Source organism: Anopheles gambiae, chromosome 2, assembly GCF_943734735.2.
Source record: "Anopheles gambiae chromosome 2, idAnoGambNW_F1_1, whole genome shotgun sequence".
Lineage (NCBI taxonomy): Eukaryota > Metazoa > Arthropoda > Insecta > Diptera > Culicidae > Anopheles > Anopheles gambiae.
This window is the reverse complement of record NC_064601.1, coordinates 30561831-30589085: the sequence shown is the minus strand read 5'-3', so window position 1 is coordinate 30589085 and position 27255 is coordinate 30561831. Positions and strand designations below refer to the sequence as shown.

Genomic DNA, 27255 nt, shown 5'->3' with positions numbered 1-27255 from the left:
AACGAACATCCACGGGGTATTTCAATTTCAAGTGCAAGGAGAAGAGCGAGAAAGCCGTTGCCGAACAGCAGCGTTGGGGTAGTTGCGGGCCCACCACACACCACTACAAACGGCCGGTGTTGGCTGGCGAACCAGTGCGCGACTGAAATGGATACGGGGAAATAGTTGACCCCCTTTTTTGCGTTCGTTTGCGTGCTGTTTCCCTGCCGGCTCGTGTTGATGCGAATGAAGTGGCGAGGGGAGATGACTGAGAGCGATATGGGCGGGTGGGGTTTGGTGGAATCAGGAAGGAGCGATCGTGCTGTTTGTGCTGGGCCACACAACACTACAGATGAAGGAGGCTGGCTTTGGCTCGCGAGAAATGGGCAGTATTGTAATCGGATGTGTTTATTTTTTCTTGTTTACATTCATACAAAAAAATCATTTGTTTTTGTCGAGCAGCCAAGCTTCACATAAAAGTATTTGTTTTAATTTCCGATCAATTTTTATTAAATAAATTTAAAAAAAAAATGCTTAAAATGCTGACCTATAGCATCATATGCTGAAATGCTGGTATCATATCAGCATATTAAATCATTGGAAAAGAATTTTTAAAATCAATAATTTGGCATCTTGTAATCAAATAACCAGTTAAAACGTCACGCCAAAGCCTGGCTAGTACTATCTTAAAACCTCTCCGCACAGCAACCACGACAACTGGCAATAGATGACGATGAGTGGAGCAAATGAAGAGAAAAAAAAAACAAAGTAAAACGGCACGAAAAAGAACATGACACGACACCGCGACCAGCCAGGCAGGACATCGCTCGCGCACACAACCGCAAAAAGAAATTTTCTCCCGAACGCACACACGCTCATCGTGGTGCTGTCCCAGTGGACCATTTCTCCGCTCACGCATACATCGCGCTTGGTCGCGTACTCTCCCCCATTTTCCATCCCAGCCAGTCTCTCCACCAAACCAACTTCAAGCGCACCCTCCCCCCCCCCCCCCCCCTCCCTTTTCAATGGCAGGCGGGTCCACGCGGTACGGTCGCGATCGTACGGTCCCGCTCGCACACGGTTGACCCCATTTCTTCGGCTCGCGATCGTGGAGCTTTCGTGCGTTCAAAGCTCGCCGCGCACCACATGTGCCGGACTCGCTCATTCGCATGGTGTTGCTTCAGGCGCTCCTGCTCGCACCATTTCTTCTTTCTCCTGCTTTCACGCACGAGCAATCGACCGATCGCGCTCGATCGGAGAAATGAGAAAGACTGACTGATCGGCAACCATGGCACATTCCGATCGCAACCAGTGCCGAGCTTTTTTCCTTCCTCCCTCTCTCTCTCTCTCTCTCTCTCTCTTTCTCTCTCTCTCTCTCTCTCAGGCGTGAAGGTTTTCCCTCGGTGCATTCCATTCCACCACGCGCAACAAACGGTGCGTGGGGAAAAGAGAAAGAAAGCCACCGGTACCGGCAGCCTCGGCTGCCGGGAGTTCACGGTTGGTGGTGCGTTTTGGGTCTTCTACCTCGGGCTGAGGGCGGGCGCAAGAGCGAGACGGGGCGCGAGCCGCAGGTAGGAAAGAGAGGCTCGGCGACGAGCATCCCTTGCTGCAGGCGGCCAGCCGGACGGAGTTCGGCAGGCCGTGGCCAGAGCATGCCAGTTTGTTTTCGATCGTTGCCCCATGCGTTTGCGTCCGTGCCGTTCACGTGCGCATTATTTTGGTTTTGGCTTTTTTGGTGCGTCTGCCGTGCCCGTGCTCTGGGTACCGTCTGCACGGTTTCGCCACCGTGTGTTCGTCATCGTGTCGCTGCCATCAGCGTGCTGTCGTCGTCGTCGTCTTCGTCGTCGCCGCTGTTCACAGGACTTCCAGTGCAATTAGTGAGTTAATTTGCGTACCGGTGTGATCGGTTTTTAATTGTAGTGATTGGCAACCAAGATTGCATTAGTGCGTTTGCAAAGAAAGCACACACCGGTACCGGATAGTGTGGGATTGTTTCTAATTTCCTGCTAATGAAACTGTGCACAAAGGTTTGGTGAGGAGAGTCCTTGCGAGGTAGCATACCTATCTCCGCTGCTGAGTAGTGATCGCGAATTGCAGCCAGTTGGGGAATGATCTGTGATCGCTCCCGGGAAAGAAAGTGTGACGTAGTACCCCAGTGACCCACATCTGCAGTGTGTGAACAGGAATGGGAAAATAGTTGCCTTTTTTGCCGGAAAATAAAGTGTGCAAAGAATCTACAGCTACAAAACACAGCATGTGACGCACAGGTGCATATACACGGGTGATGTAATGATAAGGCAACGGAAATAATTTCCGGCCACAGTGTTCTACAATTTAATCGACGTTAACATGTGCTCGTACAATCAGACGTGTAGTATATCGATCGCTGGCAGTGTCTCAACTGGCAAACGGAGAAAGTAGTGACAAATGGTAGTGTGAATTGTATGCTTTAAATGATTACCATTTTTTGAAACATCGTGACGATCGGTTCACAACAACAGCAAAAAAAAGTATTACACCTTGCAATGATAATTGACAGTAGTGAGTGTGAGTGATAGCGGATGAAAATCGTGAATTAACGAAAGATAAAACACACACACAAATACAGAAGAATCATTACCGAGGACGAGAGTGACTGTTTAACGTGCTGCTGTGAATAGAACATACATTAGGCGCACGTCCAATAGGGAAGCGACCTGGTGCATCCCCCCCTCCTCGCTTCTCCGACGAACGTAACCAGACCTGCAGAGGTGCTAGTTGGTGTGCGGTAGTGTCCACTTACCACGCACCAGAAGACGGTACGGTACCGCCGAAGCCCCCCCGTGCCAAAGCATTGGTGACGATGACCCACTTTGGAGTTGGTTGCTTATTTGTTGCTGTCTCTTGCCGTTGCCGTTGTTGTTGTTGTTGCTGCTGTGGATAGTTTTCTTTTCCGTGCTGGAATTCCACGTCGCTGGTGCGTGTGCTGGAAGTGTACGAGGAAGTTCGGCGCAACCGAGACAGCCTGTCCGGCTGCATGATCGCGTGTGCTGGTGCGACTGCTGGCAGGAGTGTTGTGATCGATGGGTACCTAAAAATGCATGCATCATTTTTGCATACCAGGTTTCCGTGTGCCATAAATCGCGCTCGCAACTGTGTTCTAAGTGAGCGTGTGGATTAAAACAAATAAACAAACAAACAAATGGGAAAAAAATTAAACTTCTGCAAAAGTGTGTCAGTGTGCATTCAATTCAGTGCGCAGCGTAATGTTGGCCAGGTTATTTATAAAGTGATGTTTTATAAATGTGTGAGCGTGTAATTTATAATGGTGTTTTTATGATAAAAAAACGAAAACAAAATACACTGTCTAGCATGTGGCTCACTACTCACGAGTTGTCGCAGTCCCTTAGCCACCCAGTGTGTAGATGGTTTTAATTTGACACCAGCAACAATAACCGAACAAACATGCTTCGCTGGTAGTGGTTGTGTGAATAAGGCTTCGACAAATTTGATTATTATTTTTTTGTTTAAAACAAGCGGAAGTAAACCTGTGGCTAATTACAACAAGTGCATCGTTGATATAAAAGGAATGTAGAAGCATCCTCGTCCTGAATGAAAGATTCTTCTTATTCATATGTCACTTGTTGGATAGTTTGAATCTTTCATTTATTTATTTTTTATTCATTTTACTAAATTTAAACATAATAGTAGTTATATTTTCAAAAATTTTAAAATATAATCGTTGTGTTTAAAAACATAATTGTGTTTAATATATTTTTTCTAATAATGTTCATATTTTATCCACCACTCTATGATTTAGTGACAGTGTCATAGAAATATTGATTATACCGTTCACACAGTGCATTACAATAAGTGAGTGAATACACTGAAATCAACGTTGCTCTTTCTTAGCACCAGTGAAGTTTGACGGATTTATCCACCAATACACAACATTACGTACGCCAAACATATGGCCAGCGATTGAAGTACAAAATTGCAACCAAATAAACGCCCAATTAGTGCACATTTAGTGATCTATTGAAAGCTGTAGCAAAGAGTGTTAATTTGTCTGTGCGTGAGTGCCTGTGTGTGTTTGTGTACAAGTGCTTTCGTGTGCAGGTGCAAAGGGATGCAAACGATCCCGGGGCAGCCGTAGTTCGTCGAGCAAAGTGTTACGAGTACAACATCGCCGATCTTCTGTGTGGTCCTGAAGCACGCGTCCTTTTCCCCCTTCATTCTCACCGTGCCCTTCCTGTCTGTACATAGTGCACCCTGCGTTGGAATGAAATTTGGAATTCCCTCAAAAGAACGATCGCAAAGATAGAGTTGATCCTGCCTAGGACGCTAAGCTTCCTTCTTCCTATACCACCAACATCACAACCACCACACCACTTCTATTCGATCTTGCTGTCTTTCTTCTTGATCTTGGTCGGAGCGTCTTGTTTTGGATTGAATCTGTACAGAGCATAACTATTTTTTGATACATTCACTCCGCCCGTGTGGAAGGGTGAAAGCGGATCGAAACATACCATCTACCTATGCAAATATTCTCTTCCAACTCTTCTATCATCGGTCTATCGTAAAACGATTTGCGTGAGTACAACCTTTGTCCTGTTTCTATTGTAAATCATTTCATCTATTAGACATTAGCTTCCCTTTATATACGCTTTGCCTTTATATACTTACTAGGTACACAAGGGCGCAAGCTACTAACATCGTTTTGGTGGCCAAAGAGCGTCAATGTCATGATTCAAAGTTCTAATAACATAAAATCTTTCGCTGTCTCTTACTTCTAACACTTATCGTTGCTTAACAGTAAATGTTGTTTTACCTTGGTAGTGTTGCCAGTCCTACTAACCTTTAGTTTCCCATTCTATCCCACGTAACAGTAGCTAACAACTTTTCCAAGCATACCGCCAAAAATATGACCCTTTTACGTCTTTTGGGGAATTCTCAAATTTCTTCCACCGTTTCCACCGGACATGCAAGTTGGCCGTAACCAAAAAAAAGCTGCCTCATCGGGCGATATAAAACATATACACACACAAATGTGCAGTCCATCATCTGCGTAGTGCATGCGCAAATGCTTGTAACAGTGAGTTTGTGAATAGATACTTTTACACGTCGCCCCATCGAGTGCACGTAGTACAGAGTAAGTAAGCACGTGCGGCCACTGTTCGCTAGCCACGGCATTGGATGATCGCTGTGCATAATCGATAGAACCGAGCTGTAAGTCAATTTTAATGCATCCATTTCCACGCCTATTTCCATGGGTCCCAGTTTCGCACGCGTAACGTATTGCACCTCTCGTTGAGGATGGATCGAAACCGTTCCGTACGGATGCCGAGGGCGTTATCCTTCCACCGCTGGAACTTAATCGCTTAGTGAAAGGTTGGCTTACTTTTCATTTTTTACACAACTTACACTAGCACTACTGCATAATCTTACATGGTGTTAAAGTATACTGGTTAACAACTGTACAGAGTCTAATATAATAATTCCCGTTCTTGCTACAAACCCAATCATAACTCCTTGAACTCCTTCATTCCGCTTTCTTCAACTTTTTTGGAAAAATTATACTTTGATTGCCAATCACCTGAGTCACCCGATATTCCCTCATTTGACTAAGCATCGTTCACTATTCGTGGAAAGGATAGTAACCACCGCATGATTGTATTTTCCCACTTCCCTGATTGCACAACCTCCGGATCTTGGAGGAAAGATATACTGAAGATTGGATCGCTTGAACTCAACACAGAAATACACAGCGTCATCGTTCATTCGCTGCCTAGTAACCGGTAGTAGTAGCTTCGTCCGAAAATACTTCCACTCACGATGAGTAAACCCACTTCACGAATGAGTCACAAATGGAACCGGCTGAAAGACATTCCGTGTCCGTACAGTTTAAAGTTTGTTGACCTAAATACCTAACTCGGCGTTTCACAGTCACGGCGCCGTCGGGTTCGGGACGTCTGAATATTTGATGATTTGCTCGTTTCGTTAATGCACAGCGCACTGCGTACGGTGAGGTGTGATTTGCATAAGCACGCAGTGGTAAACCAATCACTTGGAAACATAAAAATCATTTGATGCGAATGTTATCATTAGTTATTTTCAATTTGCATGTCTATCGATCGCAAGCTTAAAAAAGCTTGTGCTCTATTTGAGCTGGATTCTTCGTTGATGTTGATGCTCGTTGGAAGTAAAATTGCATTGCACTTATTAATACATACAGCAAACCACCGAAGAAATGGTACGCGCAAGTACAACCCATAATTGTCTTTGCCAAAAAAAATAAAACCTTCCACGCACGTCCCACTTCACGAAAATTATACGCCCCGAATAATGATGATAAATCGACCCGTTCAGTGTTCAGATGTGCAAAAAAAAAGCATTACCCAAAAATACATTACCCACACCAGACAGGAAAAACTACCATTATGGATTGCGCCAATTATGCGCGTCTGCGGTAAGTGTTCCTTCCCCCCCCCCCCCCCCCCCCCAAAAAAAAGAGTTTAAAAACTCAAATTTAAAACCGGAGCCACAACTTGCGCTCCGGAATGATTGATAAGGAAGTGAAATAAAATAACGTTAAAAACAATTATTTAAAACCACTTACAAACGACCCACTGCAGAGCACTAATCATGCGCGCATGTACGAAAACGCATGAGAGTAATAAGGCAATAAAAAAAACACAAAAGACACAACAACAGAAACGATATGGCAAGAACCTTTTTCCTGAAGTCCAAAAACAAGATCCTGGTCCCGCGGGCTGCATGACCTACTTTCCATTTCACTGACTCGCCATCGTCATCAGCGACGGCGATCGTCTGCGCCCGTCGGATGCAATTCCATCCCATGCCAGCCCGTAACTACCTTCCGGCCGCGTGCACCGTTTTGTGCAACCAGCATCCAGCATGCCAAGAATGGGCCAGACGGCAGTCGCTGTGGCAGGCAGCGTTTATCGGTAACTTGAATCATTCATGCTGTCCGTAAGCCGAAACCGGCTCCGTCCCGATTCCGCACACAAACACGATCGCCGTTCGACGGGAGCCCTACACATGAGGCGAACATGATGGATCTGGTTTCCCCAACAGGCAATGCTTGCGTCTTGCGCCCGCTGAATGAAGCGCGCCGGATTCTCCCCGGGATCCGGGAAGCAACCGAACTGACCACGCAATAAAACCATCAACACTTACCGCGTGGTGCCTTCAGCGAAATTCAGAGCGTGAATAAATTTCTCCGCTCTACCGAAGGAGAAGGAGCCGAGAGGTTCTGTGGCTTCCAATTACTGTGGTAGCGTCTTGCGGGAGCGCTGCCCGGATGCAAAATCGTGTCCCAGGTTTTTTTCCCCCAGCGCCAATGATACGCTGTTAAGCGATCGTGGAGTACGGAACTTGCTTTATCGATAGCACGATCATTAGTATCAGTATCAAGACGCACAAACACACACACACACACACACACACACACGCACAAAAAAAAAACTTGTTTCTCAGCAATGTATTCCACGTTTTAATAGTACATAAAAACGTTCTTTTCTGGCGCGCTTTCCCACCCAACACACTAATAAGCAAATGATTAATTTATGCAATTGTGTCAACAAATGGTCGCCATGCTCAATCTCCGTCTGCGGAATCAAACAAAATTTACGACTACGAATACATCATGACGCGGCAGAACATGACGCAGAGGGTTAGGGCATGCTGCTGCTGCTGCTGCTCGTTGGTACAAATTAGACCGAAAAACCAAACACGAAAACGGCACACAGGTTGACAGACATAATTAGAGAAAATAGTGCCGCTAATTGTTCGAACTCTGGTTGCGTGCGCTGCGACTGAGAATCAGGTTGTCGTCGTTCCCTCCTTGAGGGTGATCAACCCTCCAAGCGACACCATTGTTTAAAACGGGGAAACGAATCCAAATAGTTTTGATCAAATTAAACCTCCTCTAATAATCTAGTTCCACGGAGGTAGAGAGTATGGCTTCATCTAAACTAGCAAAAGAAAGCAACCAGACCGTTTTCTGCCTTACGCGCGCATTGAAGTTCTTCGTGTACGGTGCTCGTTCTCGGTCAAACTAAATTTGCTCCCCAAAAAAGCGAGTCACCATTGGCGCTCTCCAAGAAGAAGAAGAAGAAGAAGAAAAGCTTCACCCAAACGTGCTGCATCGCAGTAAGAGCCTCGTTTGTGAACACGCTCTACAACCTGACCACAACTCCCGCTCCTCGCACTACCCTTCTTTAAAGCAGCCAGCATCTCACGGGCTCACGGAGACGATCATGATCATGGTCAGTGACTGTGAAAAAGTAACGGCACTCAGACCCGGCGGGGCCGGCCTTCGGTGTCCATTTCGTTCGGTATCGCTCACGCATCGCGATCAATTCCGTGACCCTGCCTTGGTCGGTGCTCCATTATTCCACCCTCTCACCCCTTTCGCGGCTTCCACCGTGTACCGTACCGGACGCCGGGGGCCGCCCGGGCTCATCGCTGAAGATGAGGTTCCGAAAATGAAAAGAGAAGAAGAAAAAAACATGCGTACCGCGTACGCTACGCAACACCGCCCGGGTGGGTCTCAATTTGCTTTTCGGAGCAAATTAGTGGGCCTACTTAATGGATGTCTTAACGGCGATGCGTTTGTTGGGCGAGCGAATGGGCTGGCTGGAGCGGGTTGCGGAACGGAGGCTCATCGCGGCGGTCGTCAGATGGTTGGCCGAAGGTTGGCCGATCTTCAATTCGATTCGGTTCGGTGTTTCAGGTTTTGGGCGCGGGAAGGGATTTTGGGTCGTTTATGAATTTATGCATGATGCGTTCCGCATACAGGGGCAGATGCATTATGGAACGCATCATCCCCGTCTCGCACCCGCTTGCTGCCTACAAAGCCTTTCGTCCGTGGGTTCCTGTCCCAGCTGAACCGAAACCAAAACCCCATCGCAACACGTGCATCCTCAGCCTCCTGATTCTCGCATTGACCTTAAACCTGGACCCCGTGGTCGGCGTTTCTTATGCGCAATACGCACGGCATCTGCCAAAGGGCAGGCAACGTGTTTTTCAACCATTGCAGCGACTTGACATTGACCATTATGGGAGGAGATGGGACAGATTGGTTGGTGTTGAAGATAACGCCAACGCCGTGTGCCGCTGCACCAAGTGGACTGTTCGAAGCGAAGGTTTCGTAAAACTGTCGCAACGGAACGGTACGCAGTGCGTGTGATCTCCACGCACCTTCTATCTATGGGTACGGTCAATGGCGCAACGACCGATACGGATTCGGCCCGTGAGCACAATTCCGTTCCCCGTGTGGCTCGGAACTTCGGATCGGAATTGGAAATAAGGCTTCTAATTTTAGATTAGTCGTTCGCGCGACGATCACCGAATGACTCCCGCACGTGTAGGGGGTTGCGGTACATATCAATGATTTTATGAAGCAACAACGGACACCTACCGAGGGAGGCTAACCTTTCGACTGGTGGCTCCGAGATAGGTTTGATTTGGTGCGATGCACCGTTACTTCTGTATCGATATGTCAAAATGCCTTTGACCCCAACGCAAGCGCATCCGATGGCACGCAAGAACGCAGCATTTGGGGGTTGCGCTTGGGAACTAAGCACGATTTGAATCAAATTTAACGTAGCGGAGAAGGTGTCGAAATGATAGCAACAAACGAGCATGATTTTTATCACTCCATGGCATTTGCATATTGTTTATGGAACGAGATTGAACTGATCCAGTAGAACACCTTGAGCAACGTGTGACATTCGTAAGATATTGGCTGTGGCGTAACACATATTGCATGAGCTATTCTGTGTAATGAAAAAAGCTTTAGTAAATAACCCTTCATTCAATGCATCGCCCTGAAGAATATCGTATCGTATAAAATATGTTTAATCCCGTTCGATGATGTTATTATCTGCCCACCGCGTGCGTATGATAAATGGCTGCGCTTTAAACGGAGTTTAAATACCTCAACATATTGAGCTCCTCGTGTGGTGTATTGGTTGTGCCCGCACTAACGATATTTCCTCCACCGATTGCTCTTCCTTTCTTTCTCCTTTCTTCCGCTGGCCACATTTATGCACTAACTGCATTATTATGTAAACAATGCACCTGCAACGGATCGAACACCCCGTTGGACGGCGGCACGGCAGCACCGGTACCGCGCTAATTAGCTGAAGGTGGCCCGGGCTGCTGGGCCGCCCTCGGTTCTGTTCTGATTTTCCTCAAAATTGCTCGTGCATAGCCCGACCGCGTGTGCGCAGTGCCCGTTGGAATACAAAAACAACCACAAGCAACAACCACAGAAGAAGAAAAAAAACAACAAAAAACGCTACCACCAGGTTTGCGTGCCCGTGCTTGCCGCCCGTGCTGCCAGTCACATTTGCACCACACCGCCGTCTGCCACGCTTCCCAAATGCGCAACGCTTACGGCGCTGGCCGCTGGCTGGGTTTAAGAATGGGACGCAAAGCCAAGCGGCTTCGAACTGTATCGCACCGGACCGGCGCTTACAGCAGCTGGCTGGTTCGTGGGGCGAGGGAAGCCAGGTACCATGTGGCCCTTGGTCGAGCGGTGGCGTTGAAAAATACCAAACCCCGTTAGATGGAACATTTAAACATAACTGCATCGTTGGCTGGACTACATTTCACGCGGTTTTTTTTTTTTTTTCGTGTGCTTCGTTCAAACTCCCGCATCTTCGCAGACGCTTGGCTTTGGGATATTGTTTATTTATTTATTTCGTCCCCTGTTCCTGTTGGCATTTGTCCAGAGTGCTTTTATACAGCACATTAATTCTGCTTCTGCTCAAGCAGTAAAGCACCCACGCATGAACCCGAATTAAATCCAGCCAGCCTCCCCAAAAAGGTGGATTGAATTAAACAGTGTGGGTGCCGTTTCCAACGGCTGAAGCCAGGCATTGTTCATCGTTCTGTCATTCCCCAAAAAAAAAAAAAAAAAACAATGCACATTTTAAGGGAAAGAAAAGCGAACATGTTTACATTTAATCGACTCGAGTTAAGTTTTAACCACATCCGCATCTGTAAGATCGTTCTCCACTTGCAGAAAGGTTCCTCCCTAACACCAGCATTGAAATCTTTTTTGATTGTCTTTTGGTAAACGGATTGATAAAACGCTACAATCGCTGCCGCTTCGCATTATCCATCTTCTGAACGAGCATTTTAGATTCAGCTGTCGCACTGAACGCCTTAGGGAGAAGAATCCGAAAACACCGTCGGAGTAAAGCTTTATACATAGTAATCTGTGTATCGTGCTTGTGCCGGTGGATCCAAACCTTGATACCGTTAGATTGTCGACGTTCGGTGGTTTTTGTGGCAATGTGTTCCAAGGCAGAGGTTTTGATTAAAAATATAATATTCAAGTTTTCTAACAAGAAATAGTGTGCAGTGAATGGCAGACCGCGCGCACCCAATCTGACAGCAATTCACAGAGAACAGTCACTATTAAGCTTGGCTTTAAAATACGAAGTAAAACACCAACAGATGTCATATGTTGCCGACAACTTGCCAGCTCTTTCCAAAATTGCGCACACACGCTGTACGTTCGCGTTTTCGTAATTGATTCGTAGCCGCTTTACTTCTCTCGTTACTGACACACTGGCGCTCTGCTCTTCGTTCCATTACCCAAAACGTACGAGATCCAGTTTTCAGCCGATTAAAGCGTCGGAAACAAAACTCGCAGGAGCGCAGCACACCGCGCACTCCCCATCGGAAAACGGTGCTCCGCACAACGCGAAGTAATCGTTTCTTTTCGGGGCCGGACCATTTTACACCGCGCGCTGCAGATGGATTGCTGGCAACGAGCACCGTGCTCCGCGCAGCACCGTGTGAGAAGGATTGATAATTTCATTAGGTCGGTGCGCATGTGAACCTGCGCATAAGGCACGCCGTGCGGCACACGGCGCACACTTGACCTCATAATCGACCATGAGGGTCGGATGGTTTGGCCTCGGTGGCATCGCTGGCTGAATGGCTCCGGAATGTTTCGAGGTCAGCGTTCATCGGTGTTGGTTGCGTTTTTTTTTCTTCTCTTTCTTTCTTTCTCCACTTTTCTCCCCTGCATTTATTAAACTTATGCTTCTCATTGATTGAGGCTGGGAGCGATGCGCCAAGTGCGTACATTATTTATGATGGGACACGTTTTCTAGGTTGATTGGGTGAAATTTTTCATGATACGTATAGTTTTTTTATCGCTCTAAGCATGTGGTTGTTTCATTATTTATAGCTTTGATAACCCAGTTTTTTGTATTAATTTTGCTTTAAATAATTCTTCATGCTTTAAGATTAAAGGGATTCACCAAATATGGTACAAAATCTTGCTGTAATTTCTTTTCTGTGAGCTTTTTCCACCTTACAGCCGTATCTTAGTTGAAACCAAGCACGGCGTTATATTTTCATTGTTTTTAAACTGTTTAAATCCCTTTTCTGGTCTCGCTAACGGATACGAACCTACTCTACCAACTGATTGCACGAGCCAAACAGTAACTACCTTCGTATACTATCGAACAGTTACATTTCCCGTTCATTTCAAATGCACCAGCCGAGGCAAGAGTGCTACCAAGTTTGGAGCCATTTTTTTAACCATTGCTGCGTGTTGATTTTCATTAGTTAGTGAGCCAATACGGCTGATTGTGCCATAGGAAGCCGATGTCGGAATGGATGCGCCTATGAACGGGTGGCCTCTAAAACCCTAACCACGCCAATAAATGCATCAAGGGTGTTTGCATGTCATCGCTGTAATGAATTTATCAAACACAAAAGCGTGCACAGGCACAGGCTCGGAACGACTTTTCGGTTCCATAATTATTATTCATTCTTTTCAAGATACAGCGGACCAAAAAGCAAAACTGCAGCTTAACGTTATTGAACACAGCGAAAGAACGCAACGAGCGAACGGGTCCGGCTGCCCTTCGATAGCGGTGGTGGTGGTGGTCGATGAGCTAATTAAATGAATGGGCGGCCAACCGAAGAATTCGACGGTGTTGCCTCATCTTGATTTTATTTCCTTAAGACATCGATACACCCCGCTTGCCCGGTGCGGTTGCAACCACAGTCGAACCTGCCGAACGTGCGATGCAATTTACAGCCGAATCCGCTCAAATTCAATCAGAAAACATTCGGCATCGTAACGATCCCTCGAAACAAGCTAATAAATAGCGGTGTGCAAGGCTAGCTCTGCAGCGTCTTGAGCGGTGCCGATGAACCACCCCGGGCCAGCAAGAGCGCGCTGCAAGGGTAAGGGAGAGGAGATGGGCGGTGCCGGTTCTTCTAAATTCGATGCAATTTCCAACCCTTTCGGAAACGGACCGCACCGAAATAGTTTCCACTGCGGTGCTTTCCGCCACCGCCGCTGTTGCCGAAACCAGTTCCACCGAGCCAGCACCGACAAAAGATTCCGGCGACGAACCCCCTCACGGCTTTTGCTCGTGCGCTTACGCCCTCCGCTTACGCTAATCGCTAGCGGATGAGCACCACGCAACGGTACGCAACCCTACAGTTTGGCCCGCTTGGCCTTTTGGATGCGCTGCGCTAACACCTTTTGACTGAAGCTTAGATGCAACGGCCAAAGCATGCTTAACCGTTCTTCTTGGGTAAAAAATAACTACGACAAAAAGCTGACCCGTAGACAAATGCGCTACTCCACGGCTTGTCTACCCCGGGTGGCGTAGCTACCCAATACCATTAGCGCCTCCATAAGGCGTTATAATACTAATGATAGTAATAATGAAGATATGCTAGTAATGATGGTTCGCTGATTTTTACGATCGCAAAACCATCAGCCATGTCCAACCTTCGATCGTGGCGACGATGGCAATTCACCGATTTCAATCACCCGTAGACCCGAATGCTGTTAGACTGGGGCTTGTCTCTCGCTCTCTTTCTCGCTTGCTGGTGCGTTTGTTGCGTTGTCGCTGCAGCTGCCAAAATAAAATTTAATCTCTTATTCCGGCAACAAGGCCCCCACCGGTGGCGGACGACAAAAAGCGTGTGGAACGCTTGCGGCACGCTTGCGACGATGACGCAGCTCGATGACGGGCACGCGATTCGTTCGTCGCGGTTGCACCACCACCAAACCCACCAACGCCACACCACACGGTGGCGGTATGGTGCGCAAATAATTGGTTTCACCACTGGCTCACGATCCATCGCATCGTAAGTCACCGAGTACCGCTGCATTGCTTCTGCTCAATTTTCTCATTTCCTGCTGCACAGTTTGTCACCACGAAATATTCTTATTAGCTTAGATTACACCCATCTACCACGCACACACACACACAGAGCTAGGGAACAGATTCCGTCGGTCAGCTTTCCGGCGCGGACGTTCTAACGATCCGATTCGCTGGCAGTGCAACCAACGCCACGTCGTCACGGTGTTTCAAAATATTGTTTCACCGTTCAATTACCGCTAAGAAATGGTCGTTTGTCTTCACCCGGCCCCTAATTGCCGTTAGCAGGGGAAGGCAGCGCGTCACGCAGGCGGCCCCCTCGGTTGTGACGGTTAATCAGCAAAGCAAATTAATTAGCACCGCATTAGAACGCCCCGCGTGTGTGCGGGCGCTTCGGTGGCGTGATTTCGTCAGCTCACCGCCAGCGCTTGTTAGTTGATGGTCGAGCCGAATTATGCTGCCTGGTATTGAGTAAGCACAAGGGGCAAAGGATTGTACAAGTGTAAGTTTGTCCTTGCGCTGCAGGTCTTACCGGAACACAGTGGAACGAACAGTATTGGTTGCTATTGCGTTACAGGTATGCAATAATGCAATAGTTATTAGTAACATAGCTCATTGAGTATTCATTATTTAGATTGTGAAGATGCATCGTGCAGAAATCGTAAAGGTAGTAAAATAGAATTCATCAATTTCATTACTGGATAAGTTTTGTATTGAAATTTTGAAACTCACCATTTTGTTAATGAATTGTACAAGAATAAACAACATATTCGAAAAATACTTTTCATCATCAATTTGGTTCAGTATTTAAAAAACCGGTACAACCAACACATATTATTTTCATTTAATGGAACTTGGGAACTTTAATTGTCTCGCGTTGTAAATGTATTTCAATTTTCTACCCTTCAACAAGCGAATCCATCCTAATTATGTAACCCTTTCTAGAGGGCAAGAGGAGATAAAAAAAAAACAAATTTAAGTTTTTCTCCAAGCTAACCCTACCCACGCGTTCCAACTACAAAAGCTACAGAATGGATACAATTCAATTCTTCTTGCCTTTTCACGCCCACTCCAACCGTAGAATCGTACCCTTGGGAGGAACGGAAACAACCGATCTAGAGCGATGAAAAAAGGAACATTGGAAATATTAATCATTCCTCAAAGCATCCTGCTCGTGCAGGGATGTGCTTTCCCACTCTCAGTTGCTGCCACATTCGTGATCCTCGCTGTCAGCGGCAGTAGCAGCGGCAGCAATAGAACGATACATCATCCATCAAACGATCGTTAGACATGATGACAGTGCTAAGTTCAGTTCAGCCCAGTTCATACGGAGCAGCATGAAAAATCAACACTCACCACACACACACAAATACAGTTGGATGGGATTCATGTAAACGGGAATCTAGTTTTCGCTTCTGATTAATTTTTAATGGCCCGAACCCGAGCAAAACCCGGGCGCCGCCATTACGAGCAATGTGAGAAGAAAAAATCCTGCCACCAGGCCCGGCACACGTTTACCCTACCCTTTCCCCCGGGTGGGTTTTGGGTCGCTGGCAGGAACGCACCGGGGCTGTGTGCCGGGGCTGGGAAGCTCATTTTCGATAGCCGGCAGGACGGGAGCAGTGGTTCGGTGCTAAATGCAGTAAATGAATCCATCCCCGAGGTCACGGAAGGCTGCAACCGACTTGCAGCGGGCTGCACACTGCCGGAGTGATTAATGAATCCAGCACCAGAAGCTAGAAACTGGGTGACAGGTTCTTTCGGCGGTACGGGTGGTACATTTTTCTACAAATTCCTGCGTGTTGCTAGCGGGCAGATTGCAACCGGTTGGTAAGCATCGCTGTCCGGTAGCCGTTTGAACCCGTTTTTGGAGGTGCTTTTAGCAAGTGGATAAGCTTTGCTATTAAACGGGCCCGCATAGGAGTCGTACCACGCTGACAGTGCGGACCGGAATCCTCTGCCAGTGTCTTTGGGTGCTCCCAAACTGTACACCGTCAAGCAGTGCACTTGCGATGGAGAGCGTCGGGTGGTCACGCTCTGCTTACACCCAAACCAGACGCCTCGGGCGAACGCATCGCAATAAATTGTACAACATTTCTCGGGCAACATTTCATTAATAAATTAAAACGTCTCGGGTAGCACCGGCGACCGTTCGGCCATGCGTAGAGCCATGCGTCCGGTGCGTTTCGTCCGTCCGGTGGCAATAGTGTGATGAGCAAATTAGTGAACGTTTGATTTATGACACCCCTGTTGGCCTTAAGTGATGAAATGGGCAGTGCAAAAACATAGATCTAGTACTGTCCATTCATTGTTACGTCCTGCAATCGAATAATTCATTCATGAATTGAGAAAAATTCCGTTTTTTAGCTGATTTTCAATCGAAAATATTTTCTTACAAAAAAACCCACAATTCATCGTCAAATCGTGCGTTTTTTTTGAGCACTTTGCATTGATAAATATTCGATTCATTTTTTCGATGACTTATGAGCTAAATTCTTTCGCTTCTTTTATATGCAAAAACATTCTACAAAGCAAGTTTTTGTTCTTCCACATCACCCCAAAAAAAGGCAAGAATTTGTAAGCTCATAAATCATCATCGATGAACAATATCAAAAGACTTCAATGGTACAGCAAGAGAGGAACCTTCGCTCTGACCTCATACAAGATTGCTGCGAAGCGTAACGCTATGCTTGCCGATTCAGCTGGCATTTCACCTCGGAGCATTTTGAGAAGAGAGAATAAGAAGCGCGCAACTTTGCTCTTTTTTTCACTGCCGAGGACGGTTTATTTTTTTTGCTTTGCCAAAAGATTAATTTTGCTAGCTTGCTTGTGTGAATCGAAAAACTGATACGCACGCTGCGCTTGGTCATTGCCCGTTTGTTGGCTGCTTCAGTGGTAACCCACATAAAAAGGATGGTGCTGAACAAGGAATGGGTCTGTAAGATAAAACGAACAGTGCCGCAGGCTGATCCTTGATGTGTGTGCAAGCTTACTTTTTATCATTCTCTCTTCTTCTTTTTTTTACTGCAAACAACAAGCCGGTGCGGAATTTGCGCATTGCCTCAACTTCTCACGATCACGCCAATCATTGTTCCGTTGTGAGCCTTTTCTGCCCACCCTGAAACGTGGATCGATTTGCGACCGAGTACCGAACAACGGCAAACGCCGCCCGCGGGGTTAAAGTTCTTGCCGTTTTGCCGAACACTGCCTGTATCTCGGTTTGTTGCGATGATGGCAGCCGCCCCGTTTTTGGTTCGGCAATTCGGCAATCTGACCCACATTCGACTGTGCGCTCACGCCGTGTGGCCACAGGGTATGTATCGATTATGTTTCTTGTGCCGTTCGTGTCAGAACGATGTTGACCTTTTAATATATTTCGGACTTGACATTGGCCTTAGCCGATGGGATTTTAAGACGATCATCCAGCACGGGTGAATTGATGGCGTGACACTCAGCAAGACGTTAAAGGCTTGCCTTTTTATACGACGAGTTTTATTCCATCGCTGTTAAAGCGTCGTCCAAAAGTTCATTAACCAAATTTTATTTGAGGAAAAGAAAATTTTGCTGATTGTCTTCCTTATTAAAATAATATGCGCAATAAATCTGTTAACCAGTCACAAATATCTATCATCTCCTGATGCTTTAATTGAATAGCTGTTCTTATTTTAATTCACCAATATTTACTGGAAGATACGACACACACACAACAACTTGCTAAATACTTTTCTAATTAATTTGCATACGACGCTAACGGTAAGGTAAAAGAAAGCTACATTTAAGCTATCTTATGTTGGTAGCGCCACACGCTGTGGGGGTTTTCCCCAGCCCAGCTTTATCGTGGAATATTTATGAGCGTCGACACCCATTTCTTCACATCTCATTTTAGGCCGTATTTGACTGTAAGATTAAAAATAGCGACCCTCGCAAGCAAAACGAGTTTCGTGGTTAACCGTTCGCCTTTTCTCGACCGAGCCCATTATCATTCTCACCTGTGATTGAGCAAACGAAGCCACTAAGTTGGACGCTTCTTCTGTACGGTGGTGACATTAACAAAAAAAAAAACATGCACGATGCCGAAACACCACGTACCTTCCCAAAAGGTCGGGTTGGCCCCTATCGACAAAGGTTAACGATACCATGTCACCGGAGAAGAAAGGAAACGTATGTGTGTGTGTTAGCTGAGCATCTCATATGTACTTGCTAAACATTTATAAAGGTATCTTTTAGAAGAAAATGTTGACAGTAAGCTTAGTTTAACTTCTGACTTCAAAATAGACACTTTTCAAGAATGTAATACAAATGGCATATAAAATGAGAAATTTGTGCAGCATACAACCTTAGCTATTTTCCTTCGGACGATTGTTTCTGGTCGAGATCCAGTAATATACGAACACACAAAAAAACAACAGTCACCTGGAAACCTACTACCTGCTACGGCCAATGCCTTCATCGTAGCATCGTTAAGAAAATTATTGGTGCACACATTGTTGCTGCGAGCGCTTGACGGTGTGCAGTCCAATCGATCGCGAGCGATTGATGCTCAGCGACCGTGTGGGGATGACGGTATGGAAAAGGGAAGGAGAGGAAAATTGTAACATAAATATAGCTCACACTGGCCAGAGAGAGAGAGAGAGAGAGAGCGAATGAGAAAGACAATAAAAAAGATACATACTCCATAAACATAACAATTAGCACACCACCCCAAAAACCTGCATAGCAACGTTGCCATATGGGATAGGGGCAAACGAGAGCATACCACCAGCACCACCACATCATCATCATCATCAACATCATTTAGCATCATTATCATCCGAGGGCGGCGGCACTCGGGGCACATGCCTCGGGCGAAGAAAGCATGAAGGAATTGTAAAGAGGAAATCGTACGACCGCACACCGGCTACGAAATCAAGGTGCTTCGCATTCGTACTTCTTCCGCTCTGGGTCTGTGAATGATTCGACTTGAAGGAAGCAACAACAAAAAATGCTTTAAAACAGGTGTTTGTTGTTACGGGTTGCGAAGTTTCGTGCACAAAACTTTGCACACCTATGGTAAAAGTTTGCAAAATAAGTTCAAAGTAAGCAAGGTTCAATTATGCCACAAACACTTTTAGCAAACATTTCTGCCACGTTCTACCGATCATTTTAAGGCGTTTTAATTCACCATCTGCAGCATCTGGCTGTTTCTTCAATAGACCAGAAACCTTTTACTGCGGAATGCGAATGGCACATTAAAGTAGAGAAATTGAGCGATAGAAGCAGCAAGACGAACCGTACCAAGCAAAGGCAACAAACCGCAAGCCGAAAAGAGACAAAGATTGTACGCGATCAGCAAAGATAGCTCTCTGTTTCCTCAGCCAAGCTGCGTCGCCCATTCGTATACTCGCTTTAGTATTTTCTTCGTCCGCTCTCGCATCATTCTCTACCTCGCTCTCTCTCTCTCTCTCTCTTTCTCTCTCTCGCACACATACACTCGCAAACAACCCCCGAATGGGGTGGCTCAGATAGGGGTTGTGGTCGGCTCGATCGTGCTGCTTGCAAACGGCGTACTCGGAAGTGTGTTAGCAGGTCTCGCGAATAACGGTATTTCTTGTTGTTGTTGTTTACTTTCGTCTCCGCTTTGCGCTCTTTCTTCGCGGTGGGCCGCCCATGCGCCGTATCGCTGTGTGCGTGAAGACCCGGTTTTCAAGTGCGCTCCACTGTGGACTGGGGGGGGGGGGGAGGGGGAATGAGGATGATTGAAAAAAAAGAAAATACAAAACTGCACACAGACACACATAAACACAGCCGTTGCTGTGAACCGCAAGGGAGGAAAACGACTAAAAGATTTGCACGATGGCAACAGTGACGAACCTGCGATGGGTGAATATTACTTGACGGTGTTTGTAGTTGCACATAAAATGTGGCATTGATTTCTAGGCGTGATGATCGAAGAGCTTAACAAATAAAACAAAATTAAAAAATTGTATTTTGTTTTTATGTTCTATTTACACACTGCAACTTTCACGTTTACAGACTTAAAACAAAGCATCATACATTATACACACTGCCATTGAAGTGGTACTGTGACCGCATTGAAGAATAATATTCTTCCCGCCCTTCCATCACTTGCTCTTTCAATCCCCCTTTTGATGCAGGTGGCTATTGGGCTCTCCAGCACACACCTCACACAATAGCTCCACAATGATCGTCGGAAATGGTAGTGGGCTCAACAAAACAACGCAAGCAAGAAAAAAAACACCCTCAATCCTCCCCACAAAATGGCATCGCTTGTATTGAAAGCGAATTTTCCCGTTCCCTTTTCACGCGGGTTGCGCCAGCATTCGGTCGGCACATTTCCTGCACCGAACCGTTCGCTCTGTACGACGTATTTTTCCATCCCATTCCACCTTTACACCGGCCATTTTGGTACGCTTTCGCGCAAAGAGCACCGACCGCCTGCAACCCTCTCGCACCCAGGCGCAGGTCCCGCGGGAGCCCCAGATGGCGCGAGGGACGCGGACCATGTATCCCTGGGAAGCGAGCGAACCGAACGAACCTGGCGAACAAATGGAAAAACCCGAACGTGGAAAATAGGTCAATCTGGCTGGTTGACTGGATGCGGTGGGCTCGAGACTCTCGGTGGGAAGTGTGTGTGTGTGTGTGTGTGTGTGTCTGTGGCTGTAATAATACCTACTGGAATGCTCTGCACAGACGTATTCCACAGCAGCAGCAGCAGCAGCAGCAGCAGCATGTTTATGATTGGGCCATGGGTCGGATGATAGGAAGAGTGATTTTTTTGTATGCTTCATCGTTGCGTTTTGCTTTACTTCTCAGCTCGCATATTCCTCGCGGTGCTATTCTTCCACCCCGGTGGGGGAGGGTGTTGGGTGATGTTTTATGATTGCTGTTTTATTTCAACTTCTCGGCTGGGCTTTAAACGCGCAGAGGAACCACGGCTGTAAAAAGGGAGGGTGTCTGTGGCGGGTGGGCTTTTACTGCCACTTCGTGGGTGCCATTTTTCTTCCATCCCTGCTCATTAGAACGTCTGCCAGACGCCCACCGGAGTTAGCTTGGCTCTTTGCCGCGTCCGCTGGCTGCCGTTGGCCGGCATTACTTTCGTAATTATTTGCTGCCAGTTTTCGATTTTCATTTCCTCCCGCCGGTCGACGAGTGGACGATTGTTTCGATCCGGCTCCGTCGCTATATACTTTCGCTATCGTATGTTTGGGAATGGAAATGGAATTGGAATTGGATTCTGCTTGCGAAAGCTTGCGTTACAATTTTGCAATTATTACACTGCCAAGGGCGTTGGGAAACAAACAATGAAGGTTTCCTAATGACAAAGTAAGAATTATGTATATAGTTTTTTTTTAGAAGATTTCAATTTTATGTTCATGCAATCCATACGATTTAAGATCCTAATTAAACCCCTTCGCCACGCTTAGCACTGCTTCAATACCCAACAACAGCTTGCTCATCCAGAACAACAGAAAGACAAATTGCCGTGTAAATAACGCACAAAAAAGCGGGCCGTTCGACTTCGGCAAATAAATCCACGCGAATAAATTCCCAATCCATCACGACCCGACAAGACAAATCGCCCGGCCACCAGGTGACAAGCAGCTTCGTGCGCACGGTGACACTTCATCACTCACAGATCGCACCGCACCGAAGCTCCGTTTTGTTTACTTTTGTTTATTTGCTCTCCGCCTGGCTGTTTACTGTGGGACCGTTGCTTCCTCGCCCAAAAACCAGCCTGCCACCTCATCGTCTTCCATTCATATGTAGCGTACGACGCTTGCTGCCTTTCACCAAACCAGGCCGCTTTGCCAGCTCCAAGAGGTTCCCCTTTCCCGATTAATGAGGAACGGAACGCAAACACAACATACACTCCAAGCTTGCGCTTCAACGACCCCGGTAGCGCGCGAGCGCGCGTCTGTAAACCGAGTTGCGCTTTTGGTGTCGCATGCAAATGAGCCTCCGGCTGAACGCATCACGCGTGCACCGCCAACGAGGCACTACCTGACCGCACTCCAGCAAGACAAAGGGAAGGGAAGAAGGAGGGGGGACGCAAAAAATGACACATGCAACCCCTCGGTCGGTCGGTCGGGAACCGGGTTAGAGCCAAGCGACCGAATCTAGCACGGCGTGTTGCAATGTGCTTATGGAAATAGATCACGGGCTGGGGAAGGAGATCATCCAACAAACCTACATCCGTTTTCTGGGTTATTGGAGGCACCCCCGGGGGGGGGGGGAACCAGCCTGACGGCGTGAACTCAACCCCTTAAAACACCTAAATCCAAACGACAGGCACTCGTGTGCACATGCGTTACTGGTGATGGTCCCCCAAAAACCAATGCTCAACACTCAACTGACAGCTCTCAGGTGAACCTGTTTCGACGCAGCGTTTTGCATTCGTTTTACAGACAATGCGACACGCTGTGGCACCTACCATATTCCATTATTTTCGGCGTTCATTTGCTGTCATGCGTCACGCGTTCCCGCTGCATTGTTTGCGGTGGTAAATGGGTGATTTGTCTGAGAAAATACTGTGAGCGAAAGGAGAAGAGCTGCAAAGATTCTGTTGCTTCGCATCTCGCATCATCCCGGACAAAAAAAAACCGTACGCTATCTAGGGACGCTTCATCCCTCGGGAGACGGGTTAGCAAAGGAAAGGTTTTATGTACTCGACCTAAAATCGGCTTGTTTGAGTTGACCGGCATCAATGACAATCAAAACATATCGACACACTCACAACATGGCACAGCAGGACCACGGTCTCTTGACCGTTGTTTTGAATATTCTAATGCGTTTGGCAAACAAAAGCATTGAACTTTTGCAGTAGAGACCGGCGGGAGATGGACGGGCTCAATAATGCGCTGGTAAAACAAGGAAAGATGTGTTTACATATTTGTCAAGCATTTTTCAAGACATTACCAAATGATTGGGAGAATTGGGACACCGAAGTCACCGAGTTCCCAGTGACTGATTGGGGGATTCAGAATGCTTATAGATGCACCACCATCATTTAATGAAAGATAACATTATTTACATTTGCTTTACATTACATTAGTTAGTTAAGAACACAATTTAAACATGAGCATTAAGTAATCTAGATACAGTTTGGATATTCTTAAGATAGATTGTAATGTAATCTGCACTTTGGCGTACTCCTCAACACAACTTCAATCTAAGCGATTCGTTTTTGTTTCTGTTTTGTATCGTTTTGTTCAGGCCGGGACCATGCACGATCAGCTTCGGATATCGGCGGAGAATCTTCAACGGAGTATAGCTTGCGAGCCAACGATCGGAGCCTAGCTCAGAGCACTGAGCATTACCCGGGTACCCGTGTGGTACCTACGCCACCTTTAGCGCGAGCCAGCCTCGCCTTCATCTCAATAAGTGCCGCAGTCCAGTAATTGCGTTTGATTTAATTTAAAACAAACAAAACACACAGTAACATCCCTTGGAAGAACTTCAAAAGCTCTTGATAGCCGGCACGTCAGCAGTGGTGTCAGCAACGGGCGAGCTGCTCTACAACGGAGAGGCGTCCCGGTTCGCGACCAACGCCCAGCACCTGCACCGCCCAGCCCACATGCACCTCGAGAGCATGGTCAACTGCAAGATGAGCTCGCAGAACGATTCGGTCGAGGTGGAAAGTTTGCTAATGAGCCCGTGCTGGAACCAGTCCACCAGCGTCTCCGATCAGTACCTGCTCGACGGTCACAAGCTGCTGCTCGAGGCCGAACTCGACTCGCTGCCGAGCGATGGCGAAACGCAGAAGAGCTCGATGGACGTGCTGGAGAACCTGCTGCTCAACTCGGCCGCCTCCATCACGAGCAACGGGGCGAACGGACACGGCCACGGCCACGGCCACCAGAACGGACACATTGGGGGCGGCGGTCTCGGCAGCGGTGACGTGAAGCCGCTACCCTCCTTTACCTCCTTCAACACGGGCCACCTGTCGATCAACGGGATCTCGGGCTACCATTACACGGCGATTGCCCAGCGCTTGCCGGAAGAGAACAACAACTACACGCAGAACACGTACGCGAATGCGGCCACGAGCGGGACGAACGGCCACCTCGGTGGCAGCAGTGGGAACACGAACGGCAATGGTGGAGCGCCCGGCACCGGCAACAGCGTCGGTTCGACCGGCAGCGACAACAACATCGTGTCTTCCACGTCCACCTGCCTGCCCGACTCGGTGCTCAACCCGGACGGCACGAGTGCGGACAACGGGGGCTCGCAGACGTGCAGCCTGGCCGACGTGAAGCTGTTCTCGGACGGCTCGCTGGACGGTGCCAAAATCTACAGCGCACCCGCCGACAGCTGCGTCATGAACGGGGCCGACTCGGTGTCGGGCGCGCGGATATTCGTCGACACGAAGGAGCTGTCCGAGTACGACATGAGCTCGATCGAGGACATTGCGGCGATCATCGGGTCGGCGATCGCCGACACGACCGTGCCGAGCAGCAAGGTGGAGAAGGAGGACGGCAACGACACGCGCGACTCCTGGATGGATTTGGACGCGTGGATCGAGGGCACCTGCAACGGTGTGCCGGACGGGGGCAAGCTGATCGTCACGCAGCAGGACTCGCTCAGCGAGCTGATCCTACCGAACTCGCCCGTCCACACGTCCACCGGTACCAGCTCCACCCTGCAGAGCCTGCTGACGCACGGCTACATGCCGCTGCTCCAGAACCGGCTGCAGCACGGGCCGCCGATCAAGCTGGAAGCGCCCAGCTCGACGTCCTACTGCGGCGAGCTCATCTCCACCTCCACTAGTCCACCCGGGTCGGTCGTCTCGACCTCCACCGACAATCTCATACTCAACGGCCGGTACCTGCAGCAGACCGGGCACCATCACCATCAGAACGGGCACACGCACTTCGGGCTCGGCTCGATCGGATCGACGCTCGGCAAACCGGACGGCCTGTGCAGTCCCGAGCTGGGGCTCGGCAACTATCCCCACACCACCACCACCACCTCCACTTCCTCCTCGAGCGCCAGCAACTCCCCGACGACACCAAAAAGCAAGCGACGAACCCACAAGCAGCAGTCGAAGCAGCCGGGCAGCACGCTCGTACCGACGCCCACCGGTGGCCTATCCGCCCAACAGCAGCAGCAGCAGCAGCAGCAACAGCACCAGCAACAACATCATCAACAGCAGCAGCAACAACAACACCATCAACAACAACACCATCAACAGCAGCACCAGCAACAGCCACAGCAGCACCAGCATCAGCTCAACGCTCAGTCGCAGCAGGCCGCAGCGCTCAGCTTCCAGGCGGCGAACGATCTCAGCGGGCTTCTCGGCAAGGAGAAACCGGTCCACCGGTGCAACATCTGCAACCGGGGCTTCCTGAACAAGAGCAACATCAAGGTGCACCTACGGACGCACACGGGCGAGAAACCGTTCCGGTGCGAGGTCTGCGCGAAAGCGTTCCGGCAGAAGGCGCACCTGATCAAGCACCAGCAGATCCACAAGCGGATCGGGCGCGATTGACCATCGGAGACGGTGACGGTGCAGCCGAGAAGCTCGTCGGGCTCGCGCAGAAGCAAACGGCGGTCCGGCGAGTCCGAGTGTGGCACCGTTGCCGGCGCCTATCGTACCGACGGCGATGGGCACAGCCTTCCCACCGAGCTGGAACTGGACCTGGAGCTGGAGCTGGAACAGGATGCGGCAGGCCAGCATCGGTTCCATCGACCGTTCGTACCGTTCGTGTGAGAGGACAGCATAGAGTGGTTCCACGCTGGGTGAGGTTCTCTTGCAGGGGGCTGGAAGCGCACTGTGCAGCACTGTGTCAAAGAAACAAAAACAAAACACTCGTACCTCAGGAGATTAGTGATGTAGTTTGCTGGGAGGAGCGAGCCCAGCAGAGGTTGTTCCTCTGTTTTGGCGGGTTGAAAATCGAGGGCAGCAAAGGTTCCGGGCGTGTACATATAGCAAAGGGTGGACGGCTCGTGATGAACAGCAACACTGCCAGCATAACTGCTGGTGACACTCAAGCGAAAATTGATTTATTTCCCCTCTGGATTTGCGATTTTCTAGAGGACGCTGGAGTTTGGTCGCCTAATGCTGCAAACGTTACGCAAGATTGATTAATTATTAACTGCTGTCGATGAGTTTTGGCGCAACAGTACGCAAACACGATAGCGCGTTTAGTGCGCGATCATGAGCATCACGGCAATCAAAGGTTGGTGGATGTAATTTATATCTAGAACAAATGTATGCTACAAAACTAAGTTAGCTATTTATTGATTAACTCTTGAACAGTTGGTTAAAGGGTGATCTGTTGCGTGTGCTTGCTGGCTGCACCTTTATTACAATAACAGAGAACTATCGAACGAAAGGAACAGGATAACACACGCACACATCTATTAGGCTCATAGTGAGGTCACACTGCGGAAAAAGAAGAACTAGAGTGCTCAAGAGTGACCCAGTGCAGATTCGGGAAGGTGCGAAAGATGTGTTATTGTTATTGATTTTTTAGATATTTGTTTTGTTGTGCCCGACCCTTCCCGCATCTTGTCACAACGGGCTCACTGGCAGCAGCGCAGTTCTTCCCTCCGAAGCCCTTCGTTTCTTTGTTCAAACATTTATTCCAAAAACAAAATAAACAAAATGCTCTTACTACTTACGACGGAAGGATTATGTAGGGTACGTCTTAAGTTTCTATTCGCCTTAAGTATGCGTCGCCGAAAACAGGAACCCGAACGCTGTCAGTACCTTCGCTTAGTAATAATTGTAAAGAAGCGGTAGGGAGGATGCACAATAAACGCCTCACCCACAATCACAACAGATCGTCGTCTTCCTTGTAGTTGTAGCAGAAAGCAGTTAGTAGAAAGCAGACGTTGAGCAAAACAGTCGTTACTGTTCACCCTCTCCAAAGCGCGCCGAAGAGTGGTGCGCGTGTGTGTAAAGCTAACGTTAGTGTAATTAGTAGTAGATAAAGTAATTGTAAAGCAATGCTTACTAGGGCAGGACTGTCTTTGATGGAATAAAACAAAATCAAACAGTTTATTGATAGAAAGCCTACACAAACTATCCGCACCAACACGAACCACCACCTGCTTTTCGAAGTGATCGATGCTTCGGGCGGCCATATACATTTCATCGTTTAAGCACGCCTACAGG

At 48.0% G+C, this 27255-nt stretch overlaps 1 protein-coding gene across 5 annotated transcripts; it reads left to right on the top strand.

Annotated features, from left to right (window-relative positions):
- The first annotated feature begins 1619 nt into the window (after window positions 1-1619).
- Window positions 1620-26070, top strand: LOC1272965 (ichor). 5 transcript variants are annotated; one of them, XM_061644840.1, is made up of 5 exons: window positions 1620-1856; window positions 3779-3831; window positions 4948-5110; window positions 5239-5349; window positions 23349-26070. In XM_061644840.1, exon 5 carries the CDS (start codon window positions 23710-23712, stop codon window positions 25621-25623), a length of 1914 nt encoding a protein of 637 aa, XP_061500824.1. In that variant the 5' UTR covers window positions 1620-1856; window positions 3779-3831; window positions 4948-5110; window positions 5239-5349; window positions 23349-23709; the 3' UTR covers window positions 25624-26070. The 5 variants fall into 5 exon arrangements, with proteins under 5 accessions (XP_061500824.1, XP_061500825.1, XP_061500823.1 ...); XM_061644841.1 differs by lacking the exons at window positions 1620-1856; window positions 3779-3831 and adding an exon at window positions 4046-4136; XM_061644839.1 differs by lacking the exons at window positions 1620-1856; window positions 3779-3831 and adding an exon at window positions 4458-4551.
- Window positions 26071-27255: the final 1185 nt, after the last annotated feature.

What these genes read in the sequence shown, in the direction of transcription:
- LOC1272965 (XM_061644840.1), top strand. Translation starts at nt 23,710, where the DNA reads ATGCACCTCGAGAGCATGGTCAACTGCAAGATGAGCTCGCAGAACGAT.